Source organism: Sus scrofa, chromosome 3 (assembly GCF_000003025.6).
Source record: "Sus scrofa isolate TJ Tabasco breed Duroc chromosome 3, Sscrofa11.1, whole genome shotgun sequence".
NCBI lineage: Eukaryota > Metazoa > Chordata > Mammalia > Artiodactyla > Suidae > Sus > Sus scrofa.
In genome coordinates, this window is record NC_010445.4 from 111,589,085 (window position 1) to 111,612,694 (window position 23,610).

The 23,610-nt window shown below is 42.5% G+C and overlaps 2 protein-coding genes across 4 annotated transcripts in view; both read right to left on the reverse strand.

Annotated features, from left to right (window-relative positions):
- The window catches only part of ZNF512 (zinc finger protein 512), a 33,408-nt gene extending 16,662 nt beyond the window's left edge, over nt 1-16,746 (reverse strand). The window contains exons 1-10 of one of the 3 annotated variants that reach the window (XM_021087678.1): nt 16,597-16,704; nt 16,019-16,077; nt 14,624-14,690; nt 5,734-5,921; nt 4,434-4,529; nt 4,058-4,141; nt 3,190-3,314; nt 2,568-2,654; nt 2,062-2,160; nt 755-922 (exon numbers count right to left, since the gene is read on the reverse strand). In XM_021087678.1, coding sequence (XP_020943337.1) covers nt 755-922; nt 2,062-2,160; nt 2,568-2,654; nt 3,190-3,314; nt 4,058-4,141; nt 4,434-4,529; nt 5,734-5,779 — 705 coding nt within the window. In that variant the 5' untranslated portion in view covers nt 5,780-5,921; nt 14,624-14,690; nt 16,019-16,077; nt 16,597-16,704. Of the gene's footprint in view, nt 1-754; nt 923-2,061; nt 2,161-2,567; nt 2,655-3,189; nt 3,315-4,057; nt 4,142-4,433; nt 4,530-5,733; nt 5,922-14,623; nt 14,691-16,018; nt 16,078-16,596 lie in introns of all 3 variants that reach the window. The other 2 variants (XM_003125288.5, XM_005653048.3) reach the window with 2 other exon arrangements.
- Nucleotides 16,816-23,151, reverse strand: C3H2orf16 (chromosome 3 C2orf16 homolog). Its single transcript, XM_005653049.2, has one exon. The coding sequence runs from the start codon at nt 23,149-23,151 to the stop codon at nt 17,179-17,181; it is 5,973 nt and encodes a 1,990-aa protein (XP_005653106.2). The 3' UTR covers nt 16,816-17,178.

Sequence of the window (23,610 nt, forward strand, 5' to 3'; positions counted from 1 at the left end):
CAACATCCATACAATGGAAGCCTAGACAGAAACAAAAAGGAGTAAACTAACAAACGTGCAAAACATGGATACACCTCAAATGCATTATGCTAAGTGAAAGAAGCCAGACTCGAAAGGTCATACACAGTATGATTACATTTATACAACAATCCAAAAAAGGCAAAACTCCAGACAGGAAATAGATTAGCAGTTCCAGGGGTTGCGAGTGAGAAGAACAAATAACCACGTAACGAATACAAAGGAATTTAGGGGGGATGTTCAAATTGTTCTCTATCTCGGCTGTAGTGGTAGTTACACGACTGTATGTTTTTGTCAAAACTCTTACAACTGTATACCGAAAAAGGTGAATATTAATTATATGTAAGTTCTACTTTGAAACTTCATGCTAAAAAAATATGAGGTGGGAGAGCCTAGAAATGTAATCAGGAAAATAAAAAGTCAAGACAAAAAAATTGGAATAAAGAAACCAGCTGGACAGATTCCCGCACAATTTCTAGCTAAGGGAGAATGCCTTAAAAGCTTTAAAAATAGAATGAGTTTATTTCTGCCCAGATTATGCGGTAAACTTTGGTTTCTCTAACCTAATAATGATCAAAAGAAAGAAGAGCACAAATAACAAGGAATAGAGAGAACAAAATCACTGAGATTAAAAGGGACTACAAATGAGGAACCAAGGATGGAGCAGAGATGTAGGGGCAAGCGGTCACCACAGACTAGACCCCCAAACAGGGTCTGGAAAGTAATCGGTACTCACAGGCCCATGCTCTGACCTCAGATGATATGCAAGTCCAGCCTTGGATCGATACGGCTTTCCACAGTGGTGACATTTCAGGGTCATCTTCTCCAGCTCTGCAGCCCCTTTGCCGCATTTTCTGACATGGTAGAGATATCCCATGATGCTGGTGAAGCTACTAGAGCAACTCTGAACGAAGGAGAGAGGCCTATACTATAATCTTACATATTGTGATATGATCTCTAAATTTCTTTCTTTCTTTTTTTTTTGTCTCTTTGACTTTTCTAGGGCCACTCCCGTGGCATATGGAGGTTTCCAGGCTAGGGGTCGAATCGAACTGTTGCTGCTAGCCTCCGCCAGAGCCACAGTAACGCAGGATCTAAGCCATGTCGGCGACCTACACCACAGCTCATGGCAACGCCGGATCCTTAACCCACTGAGCAAGGCCAGGGATCAAACCCGCAACCTCCTGGTTCCTAGTCGGATTCATTAACCACTGCGCCACGACAGGAACTCCATGATCTTTAAATTTCTAAACAGCCACATCATACAAATAGACCCTCTGATATCACTGGACCCTCTCCAACGTCTCCCATTGCCACAACACTTCCTTGGCCTTGGCCTAACTGCTGCCCTGCCAAGCATGATACTCAATCAATTTAGTCAGCATTCGATAAACTACAACTGTGTCATTTCCTCTGTGTCACAGCTTCCCTCTTGGTCTCCGATCCAACTTCACCTCAATAGCAAATACCCAGCAATTCAAAGCTCCTCGCATGAGGTTACTACATTCCTCTTCATCACGCTAAAGAAAGGATGATAAAGAAACTCCTTTAGGGAGTTCCCGTTTGGTGCGGTGAAAACGAATCCGACTAGGAACCATGAGGTTGCGGGTTCGATCCCTGGCCTCACTCAGTGGGTTAAGGATCCAGCGTTGCCGTGAGCTGTGGTGTAGGTTGAAGACACGGCTCGGATCCCAAGTTGCTGTGGCTGTGGTGTAAACCGGCAGCTGTAGCTCCAATCTGACCCCTAGCCTGAGAACCTCCATATGCCACAGGTGCGGCCCTAAAAGAAGAAAGAAAAAAAAAAGAAATAAAGAAACTTCTTCAAACAAAGAAAAAGGGGAGAAGAACAAATTTCTGGAGATAAGAAAGGAAATAAAGAACTATGAATGAGGTCAGGAGACCTTGAGAAACAGGAGCCACTCTTAGCTGGAAGATGACACGAAGCCAGGCCTCTAAGGGAGAAGGAGGAGACACGGAAGAGCATGAGAGCAAGACTCCGACCTGCGACTCCAGGCAGAGGGAGCTGCTGTCTTGGGCTCTCACCTCACGCATGCACCGGAGCTTTCCCAGTCTCTTGAGAACGGTTCGGAGACGTTCCCTCTCACTTGGCTCATCTATTTCATCTCCGGCCTTCAAAATGGGCTAAAAAGCACGAGAGGCAAATGAGGAGATGATTTATAGAGAAGACAGATGCAGAAAAGCCTTCCATCACAGGAGAATCAAGGCCTAGACCAGCATCTAAGCTGATGCCCACGACTAAGCTCCCTGACTCCCGGCTTTCTCCATCTTCTCCTCAACAGTGAAGTGGATGCAGCAGAAGTGAGAGCTCAAAGCCTCCCAGGACGTGAACCTTTGGAACCTCCCAGGACATTTAACCTACACAACACACAAATACCTACGTATCCACATGTCACTGCGTGTAACTCACTCTTCTATCAAAAGTGTCTGCTTCCTTACACTCCGATGAGGTCACAGAGCCTTAGCCACCTCCGCTGAGGTATCTCTACACTCGTCCAAGTAATACCATATAGGACAGAAGACACTCTTACCAAGCTATTATGATTTGCCATGACGTGGTACTTCATCCCTGCCAGTGAACGAAGCTGTTTTCCACAATGATGACAAGTAAACATTTCCTACAAGGAAAAAATACTGCTCGGTGCCAGGCTATTCAACAAAGAGAGAGAAGGGCACAAAGTCCTATTCAAATGCTGGCTGCATCTTCTTTATTTCCCAAACTCTTTAATAGCCAATGAATCTCAAAATCCCACAAGCTCACTGACATGTCCTCAAGGGCAAAGAAGTAAAAGCTACTCATTTTTAAAATAAGAACTATCATTTTACTGAGTGCCAATGTTTGCCAAGTAATGGTGCAGGCATTTAGCATGTATTATTTCTTTTTTATCGTCCCATGGATTACACAAGGAAGTAATTATTTTATTTGTATTTAATAAACAAACTGAGGTCCACACATAGAAAGCTAAACAGCACAACCAGTAAGCAGCTGAAAGAAGACTCAAACTCAAGTCTGTCAGACTCCAAAGCCTATGTTTTCTCTGTGACACAAGGCTGCCTCTTCTCCAGCATAATCAGCATATCCAACAAAGTGCCAGATGTTTAAGGTTTGTGTAAAAAGTCACAACAGTTATGAAGTGCCACAAAATGTCTAACCTGTTTGCAGTTTTCCATGTGTTTCTTTAAGCCCTCTATGGTCTTCCTCCCCACTGCCTGGCAGGTAGGACAGGAGACGCTGCCTTTATCCACAATTTCTAAGTACCACTGCTCCTCTAAACTGCCTACAAAGGAGAGAAGGGACACTGAGAATTTGCAGTATCCTCCAGAAACAAAAAGCACACACCCAGATTTTAGAAAAAGTATCACAAAATGGACTTTCCTCCTCCTGAGGGAGAGATTCTTGCTGTATGAATTCTAGAAATAATTTTTTTCAGTGAAGAGTTTTTGAACCTCCTACTCAATTGCCCACAATAAAAACCATCCAAGAACCACTCCAAAGCCCAGTTGGGCTTTTTTCCCTGTTTTATTGACAGATAACTAACAATGGGTGACATTTTTCACAGCAGCATGTAAGAGTGGGATACTAAGATACATAGCAGCCAGTTTACTAAGTGCTACCTATGTGCCTTTGAACTTAGTTAAATATTCTTATCCTATTTCACTTTCACAGCAATTCTGACTGCCTTTATTATTCCTATTAAAGACAGGGATACTGAAGCTTGCAGAAATTAAGAGGCAGGTCAGAAAATTAATGAAGAGCCAAAACTTGAACCAAGGTCTGACTGACCTCTAAATCACTGCCCTTCATAAGGGCCTCCTTAAAGAAATGCTTTGGCTTGGGTTGTGGGGTGGAAATCCTATAAAACTGGATTGTGATGATCATTGTACAACTACAAATGTAATAAATTCACTGAGAATAAAAAAAAAAAAAAAGAAAGAAATGCTTTGGTACATGATTCCTTTACCAACAACAAAAAAAAAGAATGAGAACCGGGTCACACAAAGCTTCCAACAGAAGGCATACCTGCTGCATAAGCTGGCGGTTCCTTCCGAATCCGACGAGCCTGGGCTTTGGGATTAGGCTGAGTTTTAGGCCGTTGCTTTCTCCCTGATGCAAAAACAGAAACTTGAAGCTCAACACATCACTTAGGCTAACTCCTCTCTAGCACCAAACTCTCTTCCCGCCTCTTCTCAAATCCTATGCCCCACTCCCTCAACCACCTCCCTTGAAACAGAAGAGAAGGGGAAAGCAAGGCAGGATGGAAGCCATTTCTTGCTGAAAAAATTCAAAGGGCTCAAACATGCTTTAAGGCCCCAAACCTAAGGTCCTTCTCCCTTTTACCTCAAAGAATAAAGCCCGGGCATCCAGAGAAAAACAGTTAGTAAAGGTACTCTTTTACCATAAAGCTTATGCTTCTTCTGAGGAAATTCTCGATAGTCTTCATCTTCTTCCTGCCTGGGTTTCCTCTTTCCTTTGGTCGATACTCCGCCTGACCCTGAAAAAACACAGAAAAACAAAAACTCGTTATAAGTGAACGCCTGGGCCTGCCTTCAAATCATTAATCACAAGACTATCAAAGGATGGAGTTCCCGTCGTGGTGCAGTGGTTAACAAATCCGACTAGGAACCATGAGGTTGCGGGTTCGGTCCCTGCCCTTGCTCAGTGGGTTAACGATCCGGCGTTGCCGTGAGCTGTGGTGTAGGTCGCAGACGCGGCTCGGATCCCAAGTTGCTGTGGCTCTGGCGTAGGCCGGTGGCTACAGCTCGGATTCAACCCCTAGCCTGGGAACCTCCATATGCTGAAGGAGCGGCCCAAGAAATGGCAAAAAGACAAAAAAAAAAAAAAAAGACTATCAAAGGGAGAGATCATCAGCAAGCACAGGCCTCAGAGATGCATTTATAACATTTCTAGGGAAGTTGGTATAACTTTTCACTAAATGCCTCAACCTCCCCTTTTGCTTTTGTATTGTTCTCTATCCCAAGTGATCAACTGTTCCCTATGAAGAATAAGGTCCTTCAGGTAGTGTGATTTGTTTGATCCTGATTTGAGGCTAACTGTTCAAGATAAAGGGCTACTAAGAACCCTGGAGACTATAACCACTAAGAAAATTCTATTTATAACAATCCTTACACCAGTCCCTAAACCCTTGACAGAGGATCAAATTAGAATAATGAGAAAGAAAGTTCAGTTCATACGAAGAAGAAAGGCTGAGAGCAGTAAAACCTAGAGGAGTAAGATCAGCAGAATTTCACTCAGTAAAATAGAGGACAGTTCACGAACCTTAAGTATGTGATAGCCTTAAAAGAATTCCAATCACTAATAAGAAATACACAATGGTATGTAATACTTTGAGAGCCATTTACAACAGCTACCTCAAAAAAATCACTTTAGGGGAGTTCCTGTAGAGGAGCAGTGGAAACAAATCCAACTAGGAACTATGAGGTTGTGGGTTCGATCCCTGGCCTCGCTCAGTGGGTTAAGGATCTGGTGTTGCCATGACTGTGGTGTAGGTCGCAGACGCGGCTCGGATCTGGCGTTGCTGTGGCTGTGGCTGTGTCTGGCAGCAACAGCTCCGATTAGACCCCTAGCCTGGGAACCTCCATATGCCGTGGGTGTGGCCCTAAAAAGACAAAAAAAAAAAAAAAAAAAATCACTTTAGAGAGTTCTCCGTCTCTGGAATAAGATACTGATACCAATACCTTCAACACGGGAAGTAGCAGCTGGTTTGATCCTTCTCATCTTCATCCAGTAGGTAGATTTTCGGAAAGATGCTGGAAAATCACTCACTGGTTCACACGAAGAGGCGGATGATGAGCCGCTTAAGGAGTCATCATGAGGGATAGTGTACTGGAAACTATTATCTTTTATGGAGCACTGGGTTCTGCTGCTAATATGACACAAAAATATAAACCACAAAGGAGGGGTTAAGTGAAGTTCCTATTAATTATCTTATATCATAAGAAGACAACCAAGTTGGTTGCCCGTGAAAAAGCTAAGAAGCCTGATAATAAAAACATAATTTAGACAGTAATATTCTATGAAGGAAAATAGTTGACCTAATACAATATATATAATCATTATACTTCATTGTAATCAGAAAGAGTAAGTAGTCCACATAAATGATCACTCTGTAGCTCAGGTAAGCATTTGCCTTCCTAAATTCATCAAAGAAAAGAAAGCAGTCAAAGTAATAGGATATTCTGTGACCCTTCAGAAGATTCACTGGATCTGTAACCAGGTATGTCCAGGCCTCTCTATTTCTCTGGCAGAGGCACAGGAACTGAACAGAATCCCTCAGAAGGAAAAGACCAATCTGTAGGCTCTCGTCTGATCCATCATCCTTTCCCCTTAGCCTCTTCCCTAAATCTTGATATCAGGGTGCCCTGTCTTATTTAGGCAACATGATACTTACATCCCATGTAAGGAAGGTGCTATGTTGTCTGAGTTAGGCCAGCCAGAAGTCTGGTATACAGCTGGATCCAAATTCTCAAATCTAAGACCAGTCAGTAGTATGTAGTTAACGAACATTAGCGAGTGTCTATGAAGCATTTTCTAGGTGGCTCAAAATGCAGCAGAGCAGCAGTTCTCAAAGTGTAGTCCAAGGATCTCTGAGACATCCCTTTTCCAGCTGACTATGTGGGGCCTGCCTTAGATTTATGGCCTAGAAGCTTCACTCTGGATGATGTATGAAAAATGACCCAGGGGGAAAGAATGAATGAAAGGAGAAGACTTAACAGTTTGTTTCAATCGTATGTTTAAGGGCTGATGAGAGCTTGAACCTGAAGTTAAGGTTTCATAGTAGAGATGATAACTAAAAAGCACCTTGTTGAACAATAAAAGAAACAGAACAAGATCTACAGTAAAATGTCAACTCAGTAAATTAAAAACAAATACAATATACAGATGGCCTGCAAGCACATTAAAAAATGCTCAACTTCACTAATTATTAGAGAAATGCAAATCAAAACAATGAGATACCACCTCACATCAGTTAGAGTGGCCATCATTAACAAGTCAACAAACAACAAATGCTGGAGAGGATGTGGAGAAAAGGAAACCCTTCTACACTGCTGGTGGGAATGTAAATTGGTACAACCACTATGGAAAACAGTATGGAGGTACCTCAGAAAACTAAATATAGAACTACCACATGATCCAGCAATTCCATTCTTGGGCAAAACTTTCATTGAAAAAGATACATACACCCGTGTGTTCACTGCAGCACTATTCACAACAGCCAAGACATGGAAACAACCTAAATGTCCAGCAACAGAAGAAAGGATTAAGAAGATATGGTATATATACACAATGGAATACTACTCAGCCATAAAAAAGAACAGAATAATGCCATTTGCAGCAACATGGATGGAACTAGACTCTCATACTAAGTGAGATAAGTCAGAAATAAAAAGACAAATACCATATGAATCACTTACATTGGAAACCTAACATGGCACAAATGAACCTTTCCGCAGAAAAGCAACTCATGGGCTGGAGGAACAGACTTGTGGTTGCCAAACGGGAGGGGGAGGGAGTGGGATGGATTGGGAGTTTGGGGTTAAGAGATGCAAACTATTGCATTTGGAGTGGGTAAGTGATGAGATCCTGCTGTATAGCACAGGGAACTATATCTAGTAACTTGTGATGGAACATGATGGAGGATAATGTGGGAAAAAGAATATGTACGTATATATGTATGACTGGGTCACTTTGCTGTATAGCAGAAATTGACAGAACATTGTAAATCAACTATAATGGAAAAAATAAAAGTCATATAACCCCCCCCCAAAAAAAAGAGTTTCCATCGTGGCTCAGCAGTTAACAAATCTGACAAGCACCCATGAGGACGCAGGTTTGACCCATGGCCTCTCTCAGTGGGTTAAGGATCTGGTGTTGCTGTGAGCTATGATGTAGGCCAGACGTGGCTCGGATCTTGCTTGCTGTGGCTGTGGCATAGGCCAGCAGCTACAGCTCCAATTCGACCCCTAGCCTGGGAACCTCCATATGCCATGGATGTGCCCACCCCCAAAAAAAACCCAAATACAAATGTAAACAGCACTAGCAATTTTACAAAGATTCCTAAGTATTCAAGGACAAATATCAAAGTTGTTAGTACGGCCGTTTCTGGGAAAAGGGGAATGGATATGGGGAATAGGTAAAACAAAAATTAACAGCGACTTATGATGTCAGTATGCTACAAAAAGGGAAGAATGACTCTCAGCTCTCTACAGATGAGGTCCAATATTACATATTTAATACAAAGAAGTCCTGGTTCTGGTACTGTGGCATAAGCCCCACTACAGCTCATTCCTCCTGCTGATGACAACTAAAAACTCGACTCCAAAAAGTAAAAAAGCAGGTGGATTGTGGAGAGGAGCTAAAATTGGGATAAGTGGGAGTTTCCGTCTTGGCACAGTGGTTAACGAATCTGACTAGGAACCATGAGGTTGTGGGTTCGATCCCTGGCCTTGCTCAGTGGGTTAAGGATCTGGTGTTGCAGTGAGCTGTGATGTAGGTTGTAGATGTGGCTTGGATCCTGCATTGCTGTGGCTCTGGCTTAGGCCGGAGTCCACAGCTCCAATTAGACCCTTAGCCTGGGAACCTCCATATGCCACAGGAGCGGCCCAAGAAATGGCAAAAAAAAAAAAAAAAAATTGGGATAATTGACCCATATGAAGTGTGTTTCCCAGGGTTTTTTTTTTTTTTTCTCTCACATGTGGCTTTGTAACAAGTGTGGGCCCCACTTGCAAGCCAGCATGGGCAGCCTAAATTCCAACAGAGACTCATTGTTCTGGCTTAGAAACCAGAAAAGGGGGTCTCTGTAGATTAAAGAATGTGGGTGAATCATGGAGAAGAGACAGAAAAGAAAGTGATCTCATAATTCTGAGAATCAGTGATCTACACAAATCACAGGTTAACCTGAGCTATACATGTATAGCTTTACTTTTCACATTGAAAAGTAAAATAAGGAGTTTCCATCGTGGCATTGTGTAAACGAATCTGAGTGGGAACCATGAGATTGTGGGTTCAATCCTGGCCTCGCTCAGTGGGTTAAGGATCTGCGTTGCCATGAGCTGTGGTGTAGGTTGCAGACTTGGCTCAGATCTTGCATTGCTGTGGCTATGGCGTAGGCCAGCAGCTACAGCTCCGATTCGACCCCTAGCCTGGGAACTCCCATATGCCATGAGTGCACCCCTAAAAAGCAAAAAGAAAATAAAAGAAATAATGTAGGAAATTAAAAAATATTTTAAATGAATAACAACAAAAATGCACATATCAAAATTTGCAGGATGCAACGAAAGCAGTACATAGCAGTGCTGATACTCGAAAATAAGATCTAAAATCAATAACTTGAGGAACAAACAATGAAACAGATCTCTGCAGTCTAAATTCAAAAAGGAGGTAATAAAAATACTGAAGGAATTAAGAACAGCTTAATTACAAGAGTAACACAAATTTCTTTAAAAAGGAACTAGAAATTATATGGAGGAGTCAAGAAAAATAAAATTCATTTGCCAAGACAAAAGCTGAGTTAAAGGCAGTGAACAGCAAAATGAATAATGCAGAGGAATACTCATTTTAATAAGTGACTTGGAAGATAGAATAATGGAAATCACCCAATTGAGATGGCAGACAGCCAAATTGAAAGAAAGAAAGAAAGAAAGAAAGAAAGAAGAAAGAAAGAAAGAAAGAAAGAAAGAAAGAAAGAAAGAAAGAAAGAAAGAAAGAAAGAAAAAGAAATTAAGCAAGCAAGCAAGCAATATAGGAGAGCTATAGGATAATATAAAGCATGCCAATCTACACATATTAGGTAGAGAGCCCAGAAAGAGAACAAAGAGAAAAGGGGATTGCAAATGTATTTGAAGAAATTATGTCTGAAAATTTACCAAATCTAAAAAGGAAACAGATATCCAGATACAGGGGGCACAGAGGGTCCCCGACAGGATGAACCAAAACAAACAAAAACTTACTTGTCAAAGTGGTGATAAACACAAGGAACAGCAAAGGACAAACATGAAGATGTAAAAAAAGACATCAAAATCATAAAATGTTGGGAAGAAGAGCAAGAAAATCTAGACTCTTTTTTTAAGAATGTGTTTGCGCCTATATGACCATCAGTCTAAAGCAAGCAGATAGAGGATGGAATTAACATACATGAAAACCAAGGCGACCACAAGTCAAAACCAAATAATACATTCACACACAAAAAAAGAGGACACAGAATAAGATAAAAGGAAATCCTTCAACCAAAAAAAGAAAAAGAAAGGAACTAAGGAGAAACATAGACTCAACTAGAAAATAAGGTTTAAAATGGCAAAAAATACATATCTATCAATAATTACCTTAAATGTCAATGGACTGAATGTTCCAATCAAAAGACAGAATGGCAGACTGGATTAAAAAAAAAAAAAAAGCCTACAATATGCTGCCTACAAGAGACCCACCTTATAGCAAAGGACATATATAAACTGAAAGTGAAGGCACAGAAAAAGATATTACATATGAATGGAAATGATAAGAAAGTGGGAGTTGGAATACCCATATTAGACAAAACAGATTTTAAAACAAAGGCCATAAAGAATGATAAAGAAGGACACTAGTAAATGATAAAAGGATCAATTCAACAAGAGGATACTACACACATCAATATATATGCCCCTAATACAAGAGCACCGAAATGCATACAAGTGCTAACAGACATAAAAAGAGAAACTGATGGGAATACAGTAATAATAGGAGACTTTAACACCTTATTCACATCAATGCACAGATCCTCTAGACAGACAATAAGGCAACAGAGATCCTAAGTGACACAATAGAAGAGTTAGATACATTGATATTTTCAGGACATTACATCCCAAAAAAAACAGAACACTAGGATACAAAACTAACCTCAACAAATTTAAGAGTATAGAAATTGTTTCAAGCACCTTCTCTGACCACAATAGCATGATGCCAGAAATCAACCACAGGAAAAGAAATGAGAAAAAACTGACTACATGGAGACTAAAAAACATGCTACTGGAGTTCCCATTGTGCTGCAGCGAAAAGGAATCCAGCTAGTATCCATGAGGATGTGGGTTTGATCCCTGACCTCACTCACTGGGTTGGGGATCCAGCATTGCCATGAGTTGGGTGGTTTGCAGATGTGGCTTGGATCCCGCATTGCTGTGACTGTGGTGCAGGCCAGCAGCTACAGCTCCTATTCAACCCACAGCCAGGGAACTTCCATATGCTGTGTGTGCAGCCCTAAAAAGCAAAATAAAATAAAATAAAATGAAACGAAATAAAATTAAAAAAAAAACATGCTACTAAAAAACTAACAGGCCACAAGGAAATCAAAAGGGAAATCGAAAAATACCTTGAACAAATGATGAAAACACAGCCATTCAAAATCTATGGGATGCCACAAAAGCAGTGCTTAGAGCTAAGTTCTTAGCAATACAGGCCTTCTTCAGAAAAGAAGAAAAATCTCAAATCAACAACTTAACCCACCACCTAAAATAATTAGGAAAAAAAGAACAAAACCTAAAGTCAGCAAAAAGAAAGAAACCATAAAGAGCAGAGAGGAAATCAATAATGGTTCAACATATGCAAATCAATCAATGTCATACACTACATTAATAAAAGTCAAAAACCACGTGATTATCTCAACAGATGCAGAAAAGGTATCTCACAAAATCCAATATCCATTCATGATAAAAAAAACTCTTACCAAAGTGGGTACAGAGGGAACATACTTTAACATAATATAATCAAAGCCATTTATGACAAACCCACAGCCAATACAATACTCAATGGAGAAAAGCTGAAAGCCTTCCTGCTAAAATCTGCAACAAGACGAGGATTCCCACTCTCACCACTTTATTCAACATAGTATTGGAAGTCCTAACCACAGCAATCAGACAAACAAAATAAATAAAAGTATCCAAACTGGAAGAGAAGAGATAAAATTGTCACTGTACACAGATGATGTGATAGTATATATAGAAAACCCTAAGGACTCTACACAAAAACTACTTGAACTGATCAATGAATTCAGCAAAGGAGCAGCATACAAGATTAACATTCAGAAACTGGCTGCATTTCTGTACACTAACACTGAAATATTAAAAAATAAATATAAAAATACAATACACCTTTTAAAATCACACCCCAAAACATGAAATCCCTAAGAATAACCCTGACCAAGGAGGTGAAAGACTTATATGCTGAGAACTATAAAACATTAATCAAGGAAGTTAAAGAGGATTCAAAGAAAAGAAAGGTAATCCACGCTCCTGGATTGGAAGAATTAATATCATTAAAATGGCCGTACTACCCAAAGCAATCTACAGATTCAGTGAGACCCCTATCAAATTACCCATGACATTTTTCACAGAACTACAACCCAAAATTTACATGGAACCACAAAAGAAAAACCAAGAAGGAGGTATAACTCTCCTAGACTTCAGACAATATTACAAAGCTACAGTAATCAAGACAGTGTGGTACTGGTACAAAAACAGACATACAGACCAATGTAACAGAACAGAGAACCCAGAAATAAACCCAGACACCTACAGTCAATTACTCTTTGACAAAGGAGGCAAGAATATAAAATGGGGAAAAGACAGTCTTTTCAGCAAGTGCTGCTGTGAACACGGGACAGCCATGTGTAAATCAATGAAACTGGAACACACCGTCACACCATACACAAAAATAAACTCAAAATGGCTTAAAGACTTAAACATAAGACAAGACACCATTGACCTCCTAGAAGAGAACATAGGCAACACATTCTCTGATATCAACCTTACAATGTTCTCTCAGGTCAGTCCCCAAGGCAACAGAAATTAAAGCAAAAATAAACCAATGGGACCTAATCAAACTGACAAGCTTTTGCACAGCAAAGGAAACCATAAAAAAAAAAAAAGACAACTTATGGAATGGGGGAAAATACCTGCAAATGATGCAACTGACAAGGGCTTAGTCTCTAAAATATACAAACAACTTACACAACTCAACAGAAAAAAGCCAACAACACAATTGAAAAAATAGGCAAAAGACCTGAAAAGACATTTCTCCAAGGAAGATATACAGATGGCCAACAAGCACATGAAAGAATGCTCAACATCACTGATTATTAGAGAAATGCATATCGAAACTACTATGAGATGCTACCTCGCACCAGTCAGAACGGCCATCATTCATAAGTCCACAAATAAGAAATACTAGAGGGGGTGTGGAGAAAAGGGAACCCTCCTGCACTGTTGGTGGGAATGTAAGCTGGTACAACCACTATGGAGAACAATATGGAGGTAGCTTAGAAAACTATACATAGGAGTTCCTGTCGTGGCGCAGTGGTTAATGAGTCCGACTAAGAACCATGAGGTTGCGGGTTCGGTCCCTGCCCTTGCTCAGTGGGTTAACGATCCGGCGTTGCCAAGAGCTGTGGTGTAGGTTGCAGACTCGGCTCGGATCCCGCGTTGCTGTGGCTCTGGCGTAGGCCGGTGGCCGATGGCTACAGCTCCGATTCAACCCCTAGCCTGGGAACTCCATATGCTGCAGGAGCGGCCCAAGAAATAGCAACAACAAAAGACAAAAGACAAAAAGACAAAAAAAAAAGAAAGAAAACTATACATAGAACTACCATACAACCCAGCAATCCCACTCTTGGACACATATATGGACAAACTTTCACTGAAAAAGACACATCCACCTGCATGTTCATTGCAGCACTATTCACAATAGCCAAGACATGGAAACAACCTAAATGTCCAGCAACAGACAAATGGATTAAGAACATGTAGTATATATACACAATGGAATACTACTCAGCCATAAAAAAGACAAAATGATACCATTTGCAGCAACATGGATGGAACTATGGACTCTCATACTAAGTGAGGCAAGTCAGAAAGAGAAAGAAAAAAAGACAAAATAAAGAAATAAATAAAAATTAAAAAAAAGAATTTGTAATTAAAAAAAAAAGAAAGAGAAAGAAAAATACCATATGAGATCATTTATATCTGGAATCTAATATATGGCACAAATGAACCTTTCCACAGAAAAGAAACTCATGGACTTGGAGAACAGACTTGTGGTTGCCAAAGGGGAGGGGGTGGGAGTAGGAGCTTAGGGTTAATAGATGCAGACCATTACCTTTGGAATGGATTAGCAATGAGATCCTGCTGTGTAACTATGTCTAGTCACTTATGATGGAGCATGATAATGTGAGAAAAAAGAATGTATGCATGAATGTGTGACTGGGTCACCTTGCTGTGCAGTAGAAAAAAAATAATGTATTGGGGAAATTAAAAAAAAAATTTCAAGTATTTTACACTTCTTCTCAACTTAGGGCATTTGATTATTTGTTAAAAAACAAATTAACCTTAATCTTCCCTTTCCATAAATATGACAAGAAAAAGCTTTTGGCTCGAACAATAACTATCATAATGGTAGTGACTTGAAAATAATTTGCTGTGTGTGGCACTTTCAATCTCGGCTTCTGATCACAAAGACGAAAAGTTTAACCTATTTTCAACTCCAAAAATTTTAAGAGTCCCCAGTTCATTTTTTTTTTTTTTTTTTTTTTTTTGGCCGCACCTGTAAGCATGTGGAAGTTCCAGGGCCAGTGACAATGCTGGGTCCTTAACCCACTGCACCACAACTCCTAAGTGCAAATATTTAGATTTCATTAGCAAAGTATTTTCAGTTCATTTCAGTATCCTTTTAAAATTCTATCTAATTCTTAAAATACTGATGTTCTCCACTGATTGATCTTGTATTCTCCTCTAGTCTTTCTTCCGACGATTCTCAAACAATCTCCTAGGAGGCTAGTTAAAAATAAGGGTTCCAGGGAGTTCCCTTCATGGCTTGGGGGTTAATGAATCTGACTAGATCCATGAGGATGCAGGTTCAATCCCTGGCCTCACTCAGTGAGTTAAGAATCCGGCGTGGCTGTGGCATAGGCAGGTAGCTGCAGCTTGGATTCAACCCCTAGCCTGGGAACTTACATATGCCGTGGGTGCGGCCCTAAAAAGCAAAAAAAAAAAAAAAAAAATTGATGCTCTAACCCCAATGATTCTGATTCTGATTAATAGATGAGGGCCCATTAATCTTCATATTTCTTAACAATTACCCACTTGCTATTCCATTAAGTCCTTTTACACGTTCACATTCTGTTCTTTCTTCTGGCAGAAAAACAAAAACGAACCATTTCCTTCCTGCTAACTGCATTTTCCTGGACTTTCGAGTCTATTTAGGAGTGATCTGCTCTGGCAACCCTTCTCTTCCAAACTATCATTCCCCTTTCCCAAAGGCTAAATTAAATTCCTTTTTACAAAAATTTAATTACACTGTATTGTATTGATCTTCTTGCCTAGGTCTGTTAAACTGTTCTGTGTTTTTTACGTCTGTATATCTAACCAACCACCGCTGGCACATAGCAGACATTTAATAAATGTTATATGAATTAATTCCTTCCAATTAGTATCTCATTAACGAGAATCTTTTTTGTATTAACACGTATGGAAAAGCTTAGCACATTCAGTACATAACGTAATAAACCAGTCTTGAAACCAAGTAGTTTGAAAATATAAGGATTTCTTACAGTCCATTTTTATCGATTCTTCCCAAGTTCATCAATGTATTCATGAGTACATATATGGTGACATATGAAGAAACGCAGTGGGCTACAGTGAGTCACCCGTCCCGATTTTATAATTGGTACTTTTTTTTTTTTTTTTTTTGGCAAGCTAAGTTTGCAATCAGGTGGCCACGAGCCACAGGTGACTACTTAAATTTAAGTTTAAATTAAACACAACTTAAAATTCAGTTCCTCAGTCACACTAGCTACATTTCAAGCATTCCAAAGTCATACGTGGCTAGTGGCCACAGTGCTGGACAGTACTGATACAGAACACTTGAATCATCACAGTAAGTTCTACTGAACAACGCTGGCTACACAATTGTAAAACGATCGCAGAAAACCTCACTTACTTCTTAGCTCCCACGATTCTCGCGCTCCTCTGCTGCTTAAAGGATGTGGGTCCCGGGGTCTAGCAAATTGCAAGCACATGAGTGAAAGCTAGGGACCTCTGCTCCTTGACCACAAAAAGACGGCTCCCCCCTGTGCCAAGAAATGAATCTCTCCCGGAGGCTACTACCTCAAACAGAGGGCAAGACTTTTTAGGAGAAGTGTGCCTCCCAATCTTCCTGCAGGGTCAAGGCAGGTGACAACACCAGAGCCTTCATCTCCCCCCATTCTCAAAGCCCTGTCCTGGGGCTCTAAAAGGGAGGCGGAAAGAGAGGACAACGGATATGGGAGGCATTGGGGATGTAAAAGGAATAGAGACTAACGGTAATCTGACCGGGAACTGAGTCCAAGGGGGTGGGGAACAGGCAGCACAAAGTGGGGGGAAAAAAGAGGGGACCGGGTAGATCTGACCTAGAAGGGTGGGGCCTACGATGAGCTCTGATAAAACCAACTGTGAGCAGGGGACAAAAGCGAGGGGACCGCGTGTGGAGGGCTCGACAGCGCGACCCCTAAGGCGGAACGGTCAAACCGAGAAACTCACGGCGGGTACTGCACCGAGTCTGGAAGACATCACTCCCTCTCCACGCCTAACAAATTCACCCAAGGGCTCCGGCCAGATCAACGCCACTTCCGCTCTCCTCTCCGCTCCCGGATGTGGAGTCGGCGCCGCGAGCCCGGCTCCGAAAGTCTACTTCCGCCTAGCGGCTTCCGAGGGGGCTGCGCGCAGGGGCGAGTCACGTGACGAGCCCTCCCCCTTCTCCCGAGACCCCGCCCGGGGACTGCGCTGTGGGACCTGGGAAACTGGGTGGCTGCAGTGCCCTGCCCTCTGGTTCTCTGTATTTGCACGACCCCTTCTCCCTCTCCACCCCCCAATGCTCCATCTGGCACGACGAGTGGTCTTTCCAGATGCACAGGGAGATCACTTATTGCCCCTTTATTTATCTTAGGGAAATGGCAGACCCGTTCCCAACCTCCCTCCCCTCAGGTAGACGTTAGAAGTTCGCTGTGGGCACTGGAAGTGGAGGCCGGGGCTGAGCAGGAAAGAAGCCGGGAAAGGGCAGCTTGGTGGAGACTTGGGTGAGGCAATGAATGAGGGGGATAGGTCTCTTCCCATCTAGGAGCGTCAGGCCTCCCGATTTGCCCTACTTTGGGGTGTTGTGCTGTGGTCTCTAGGAGACATGTTTGAATTACTCTTGAACTCTTTATACAGATGATGTCTGGGCCTCGCCCTGGGAGAGCTGTGCTTGAGTCTCTCAAGGGGACTGAGGTGGATCCTCTCAGAATGACTATGTCCACTCCTCTCAGAATGACTGTGCCTGCTCCTCTCAGAGGGCCAGTGCTCTCTCCTTTCAGAAGTGCTGTGTCCTCTCCTCTCAGAGGGACTGTGACTGCTTTTCTCAGAAAGACCACGACTGTCCCTCTCAGAGGGACTTCGACACCTCCTCTCAGAGGGACTGCGACACCTCCTCTCAGAGGGACTGCGACACCTCCTCTCAGAGGGACTGCGACACCTCCTCTCAGAGGGACTGCGACACCTCCTCTCAGAGAGACTGCGATGGCTCCTCTCAGAGGCACTGAGATGGCCTCTCTCAGAGGCACTTTGATGGCCCCTCTCAGAGGCACTGCGATGACTCCTCTCAGAGAGACTTCGATGGCCTCTCCCAGAGGCACTTCGATGGCTTCTCTCAGAGGCACTGAGATGGCTCCTCTCAGAGAGACTGCGATGGCCCCTCCCAGAGGCACTTCGATGGCTTCTCTCAGATGCACTGAGATGGCTCCTCTCAGAGAGACTTCGATGGCCTCTCCCAGAGGCACTTCGATGGCTTCTCTCAGATGCACTGAGGTGGCTCCTCTCAGAGAGACTTCGATGGCCTCTCCCAGAGGCACTTCGATGGCTTCTCTCAGAGGCACTGAGATGGCTCCTCTCAGAGAGACTGCGATGGCCCCTCCCAGAGGCACTGAGATGGCTTCTCTCAGAGGCACTGAGATGGCTCCTCTCAGAGAGACTGCGATGGCCCCTCCCAGAGGCACTTGGATGGCTTCTTTCAGAGGCACTGTGATGGCCCCTCTCAGCAGGACTATATTGGCTCTTTCCACAAGAATTACATAGGGTTCTTTCCCTACAGAAGCTGTGGTGGTTTCGTTCCTTGTGTGTGGGTTTCTCTTTAAAGTGATTGATTAAGGTTCTCTTCATAGGGAAACCAGACAGGAGTCTCCCTCCAACATGAACTCTGGTTCCTGTTTTGCAGTTCTTGGCCTCCTGGCCAGAAATTTCATTTCTCTTAAAGGTTTTCTTAGCTCTGCTACTACTGTCATTTTGAACAAGATCCAAAGGCTGGCTAGTTGTAGTTTTGAGAATGGTACTTCCTTGGGAAACTATGGGGTTGGGCAGTTGGATAGGTCTGGGTTGGAAAGAGCTATCTCTTTTTAGTTGTTGAGTTGATCTGAATTGGTTTCTTTCTCCCCACAATATGCTCTCCTGCTTAGTGGTTGAGTCTTTTGGCCTTAGCTTGATAGTTGGCATCCTGTCTTTTTTGATGTTTCTTGATAAGCAACAGTCTCTTGCTTTTTGATTTGGAAGGTAGTTTTTGCTTGACCAGAAATGGTCTGACCTTGTCCTGTCCTCAGGTTTTTGCCCAACCAAAGCCATAATTCTATGTGCTGTTTGGAATGCCTGCTTTAGGCCCTGAAAAAGCAGCTGAATGAATTTTGGTTGGGGGGTTCTCTTAGAGTGTCTTTTTGAAGAGGCAGTAGTTGTTTGCGATGCTCCACTCCTCTTCCTTCTTAACTGGCCTGGCAGTTCTCTAGAGGAACTCTGTATTATGGTGCTACCATTTGTGTAGAACTTTGTGTTTTGTGTTCTAACTCCCTTGGGGATTCTTTTCATTGGATATTTTGAATCATGGGTCTTTTTGGTTCTCACTTTAGCCCATTTTTCATCCTGATTGCTTTCTGAGTCAGTCTCTGGTAGGGAGTGAACTTGAGTGAATTCATAGTGTCCAGGCTCTCTAATTTCTGTTTTTCCTAGGCCAGGACTGCCACATTGCCTTCGCCTGATGTGGACTTGTATAGGAGCAGGAGACTGGGAAGACCCAGACTGGAAATCTATGGTAGAAGCAGGACTCTTGGAACTTCGAGTATAGGTGTTAGATTTCCTTAGTGATGGTGATCTAGGGCTCCTTGGTGTAATGGATCTGTCTCTTCTGTGGTACTTTGGGACTTGGGGTCTTTTCCCAGTTCTCAACCTAAAGCCAAGATGCAACCTAATCTCGCCATGGCCTTCAGGAGTGCTTACAAGGTGAAGCTGTGGATAGATAAGAAGGTAAGGCCCAAAAGTGGCCTGTAACTTATGACAGCAATTAAATCCTGAACATCGGCCACACTGTAGGCAGATAGGGTATTTTAGGACCAGACCTGAAGCTAAAGGTGGAGGTACATTGGGAGGTATTTGACTCCTTAGCAGTTTTGCTGCTATTTTTAGCTGAAGATCTTGTAGCAGCTGGAACTGTTCTGAGAAGTCAGTTCTGGCCTGGGAGAGAGAACTTGGCTTGAGGGAGTGTTGGGACTCAAAAATCCTTGTCTGTGAATCACTCTGTGAGTTCTCACTCTCTTCCTCTGGAACAGGATCTCTCCTAGCAAAATGTATGTTGAAAGAAGATTCTGACTTTACTGGGGTAGGAAGTTGACTCCCTGTACATTCAACAGGCATGTGCTGAATAACTTTCTGGGATATATCACTGGGCTTTGAGTTTGTTTTCTTCATTCTCATTCTAGTCCCTGAATATTTCTGTATTATGGAGGACAAGGAGCCACGTGTCCACATCCTTAAGGCCATTCTTTTCTCATGACCAGGGCATGAAGTATGTCTCTGAATGTAGTTTTTGACCACTGAAGGTTGAGAAATAGTACCTTGACCCTTCTCAAGCAGACTCTGGGACACTTCCATCAGTTCAGCTGGAACCCCAAATAAATTCTGAATAGACTGACAGGTATTTGCAGTGCCTCTTTCTGCTAAAGATATTTGAGAGTAAAGCTTCCTTTCCATAGTGGTCCCCAAGGCATTCCCTAGTGTTAGCATATTGGAGAGATATTTTCTAGGTAGTCTCTGCTTCCAGGAGTGACTCTCCCAGACATTCCGTTGCCTGCCCAGGACAGACCAGGTAGGTCCTCTTTGAGCTCCTGATCCTGCCTGGAAGATCCTAGATGGTGATTTCCATTTTTGTGGTGGACGTTGAGAGAGGCTCTGGAGTGAGCTCCCTGATTCCTCCATCTGCTTCCTCTTAGTCCTTTCTTTAGATTTGACATCTACTCCTGCGATCTCTGAATTGGGGTTTTTTATGGGGTTAGCTGTCTTATCAGAGGGTTGGTTATGAAGAGATGAGAGAAGGATTGAAGACTGTCTCATAGAAAGGTCTATAAAAGACTCCTCAGGCTGCAAAATATCTGTCCCAAGGTTTTTTATATACAATTCTCTTGATACTTCTGGCATCTCAGAATCCCAAAGGCCTAATTCAGATGTTCTGACAGAGCTTGAGATGAGTGTGTCTAATGAGTTGTATAGAAACCTAGAGAAATAATTCCCAATTTGTAACTCTTCTGATGATCTCTCATCTGAGTCTCTATCCTGACACGCCTGTCCTAGATTCGAATCCTCAGATTCCATGATTTGAGGAGACGCTGTTTTTATCCCTATGGATTTCACAGCCTGATGCCCTTGTTCACCAGTCAACACTATAGGTTTTTTGAATGAAGGTGTTGGCTGTGAGGTTAATTCTGCAGACTTCACTCCAGCATTTGGCCTTGGAGTTAATTCTACAGGTTCCATTGATTCTTGAAGATGTGGCTTTGGGAGTAAATCCAAACAATCTGTTACTTTAAGCCCCAATCCTAGGGCTACTCCTATTGGTTCTGCAATCTGAGGGACTGGCCCTGGTGGTAATGCCTCAGATTTTACAATTTGAATTGGTGGTCCCAAAGTCTTTATAATTTTAAACCCTGTCAAATCCATTCTTTCCACAGTTTGGTGCTTTGGTTCTGTGCTCATTTTCTTATATTTTGCATTTTGCAACCATAGCTCTGAGGTAACCTCTGAAGGTCTCACATCTTGTGGTTTTGAAGTCAACTCAGTATAGTCTACCATTGGAGAGGTTGGGTCCAATGTTAGCCCTGATATTAATGCCACATTCTTCACGGTTTGAAGTGGTGGCCCAGGAGGCACTTTCACAGATTCAACAACCTTTGGGGGAGCTAATAGGTTTACTCTTGTTTGAGCAACTTGAATCTGTGTCTTTGTAGATTTTGTGACTTGATCTAGTGGCTTTGAACTGAACCTAGTAAATTCTGTAATTTGACCCAGTGGTCCTGGGGCTGTCTCTGAATATTTCACATTTTGATTCTGTGACTGTTTTAGCCTCACTGATCCCTGTTCTTGCTGCCACGTCTTAGCAGTGACCTCTACAGGTTCGGCATGCCCCACAACTTGATCTGTTTGCTTTGGGGGCAACTCTAAAGATTCCTCTTTTAGGAATCGCTTAAAGGTCAAACCCACAGATGCAGGAACTTGATATCTTTGCCCTTCTGTTACCTCTAAAGATTCTGGAACATCTGTAATCAATGCTACAGATTCTTCCCTTTGAAGTCTTTTCTCAGAGGTTACTTCCACAGATTCTTGGGTTTGAGGATAGCGCGCTGAAGATCTCTCTGCATCAGTGGCTTTACTTATTGGCTTTGGGGCCATTCCAAGAAATTCCTCCACTTGCAGCTTTGTCTTGAAGGTCAACCCCATAGTTTCTGTAAGGTGATGCTTGGGCTCTGGGGTCATCCCTTCAAATTCCACAACTTGCTGCAGTGGCCCTATATGTAACTCCCCCAAATCCTTAACTTGCGGCCCTAGCTGAGAGAGCAAATCCAGAGTTTCTGGGATTGGGGAGCTTTTCTTTTCCATTAATTCTACAGATTTTGAACCCTGATTCCTTAGCACTGGAGTCAGATTAACAAATTCTGATACTTGAAGGTCTAGCTCCAGAGGCATTCCTGAAGATTTCATGCATTTACCTTTTGGATTTGGGGTCAACTTCACAGATTTCTCTACAGTTTCTGTGCCTTGATGTGCCAAGCTTTGTGCCATTTGTGAAGAATCTGTGACTTGATAAATTGAAGTCAAATTCATAGATTTAGGGACTTGATGCCTTGGCTCTAGAATCATCTCTGCACGTTCTACAAACTGATGCCCTGGCCTAGGGATTATCTCAGAGGAGTCTGTCATTTGAGAGCTTGTTCTTGGAGTTACAGCCTCAGATTTCACTTTCTGAAACAGTGACTCTGGCGCTAGCTCCAAAGATTTTGCAGCTTGTTGCAGAGACCCTGAAGATGATTTTACATGTTTTATACTTTGCAACTTTGGTTCTGGAGTAAATTCCAAATGTTTCATACCCTGTTGCTGTGATTCTGATGACAAATTTGAAAATTTGACACTAGTCAACATTGGTCCTGGCATGAACTTATTAGTTGACTCTGGCACTGACACTACTGATTTCACTCCTTGCCATCCTGAAGTCCGCTCTTGGCAATACATACCCTGTTTGGGGGCCCCTGATGTCAACTCTACAGCGTTTACATTTTGAAAACATGGTTCTGGTGCCAAGACGTCAGATTTAATACACTGTGACCTCAGGCATGCTGATGACTCTAAAGAATTCACACCTTGAGACTGCGGCAATAGATCTGACTTCACAGGTCTCACATCTTGAGAACCTGGCACTGATACAGATACTATAGACTTCTGCCTCAAGCAAGAAATCAATTTCTTAGAATTCACATCTTGAGGTTGTGACTCTGGTTTCAACTCCGGAGACTGCACATCTCGAAAACATGGCTCTGGTGCAAACACCACAGATCTTACACTATGCTGCCTGAGGTGTGAGGGCAATTCCTCAGAATTCATACCTTGAGGATGTGGCCCTGGATTTAACTCCACAGATTTCACTTTTTGAAAACATGGCTCTAGTTCAAACACCTTCCATTTCAGGTTCTGCAGTTCAGAGTCTGAAATCAATTTCGTAGAATTTGCACCGCAAAGCATTGGCTCTTTGTTCATCTTCACAGACTGTATATCTTCAAGCAGCTGCTCTGGTAAAAATAACATAGGTTTCGTACCATTTAACTGAGGGCCCAAAGTGAACACAGACTGCACAACTTGTTGATGTGACCCAGGGTGGTTCACCAAAAATTGGACTTCCGGAAGCTTTGTCCCTGGAGTTAACTCAGAAGACTTCATGTCTTGCAAATGTGATTCAGGGTTGAAAAACATAGATTTTGTACTGTGAGATTCTGTGCCAGGGTTTAATTCAGGGGGTTTCATGTCTTGCATCTGTGGCTGTGGATTAGGCTTTATAGAATTTATGAATTGAAGTTCTGACCCTGAATTCAACTCAGAAGAATGCACGCTTTGCAGCTGTGGGCCACAGTTGAAGGTTGTTGGTGTTATATAATTAGACTTTGTCCCTGGAGTCAATTCACATTTTACATCTTGGAAATGCTGCATGGGGTCGAACGT

Excerpts from the sequence above, each read along its gene's own strand:
- C3H2orf16 (XM_005653049.2), bottom strand. The coding sequence starts at position 23,151 with ATGAACAAAGAGCCAATGCTTTGCGGTGCAAATTCTACGAAATTGATT.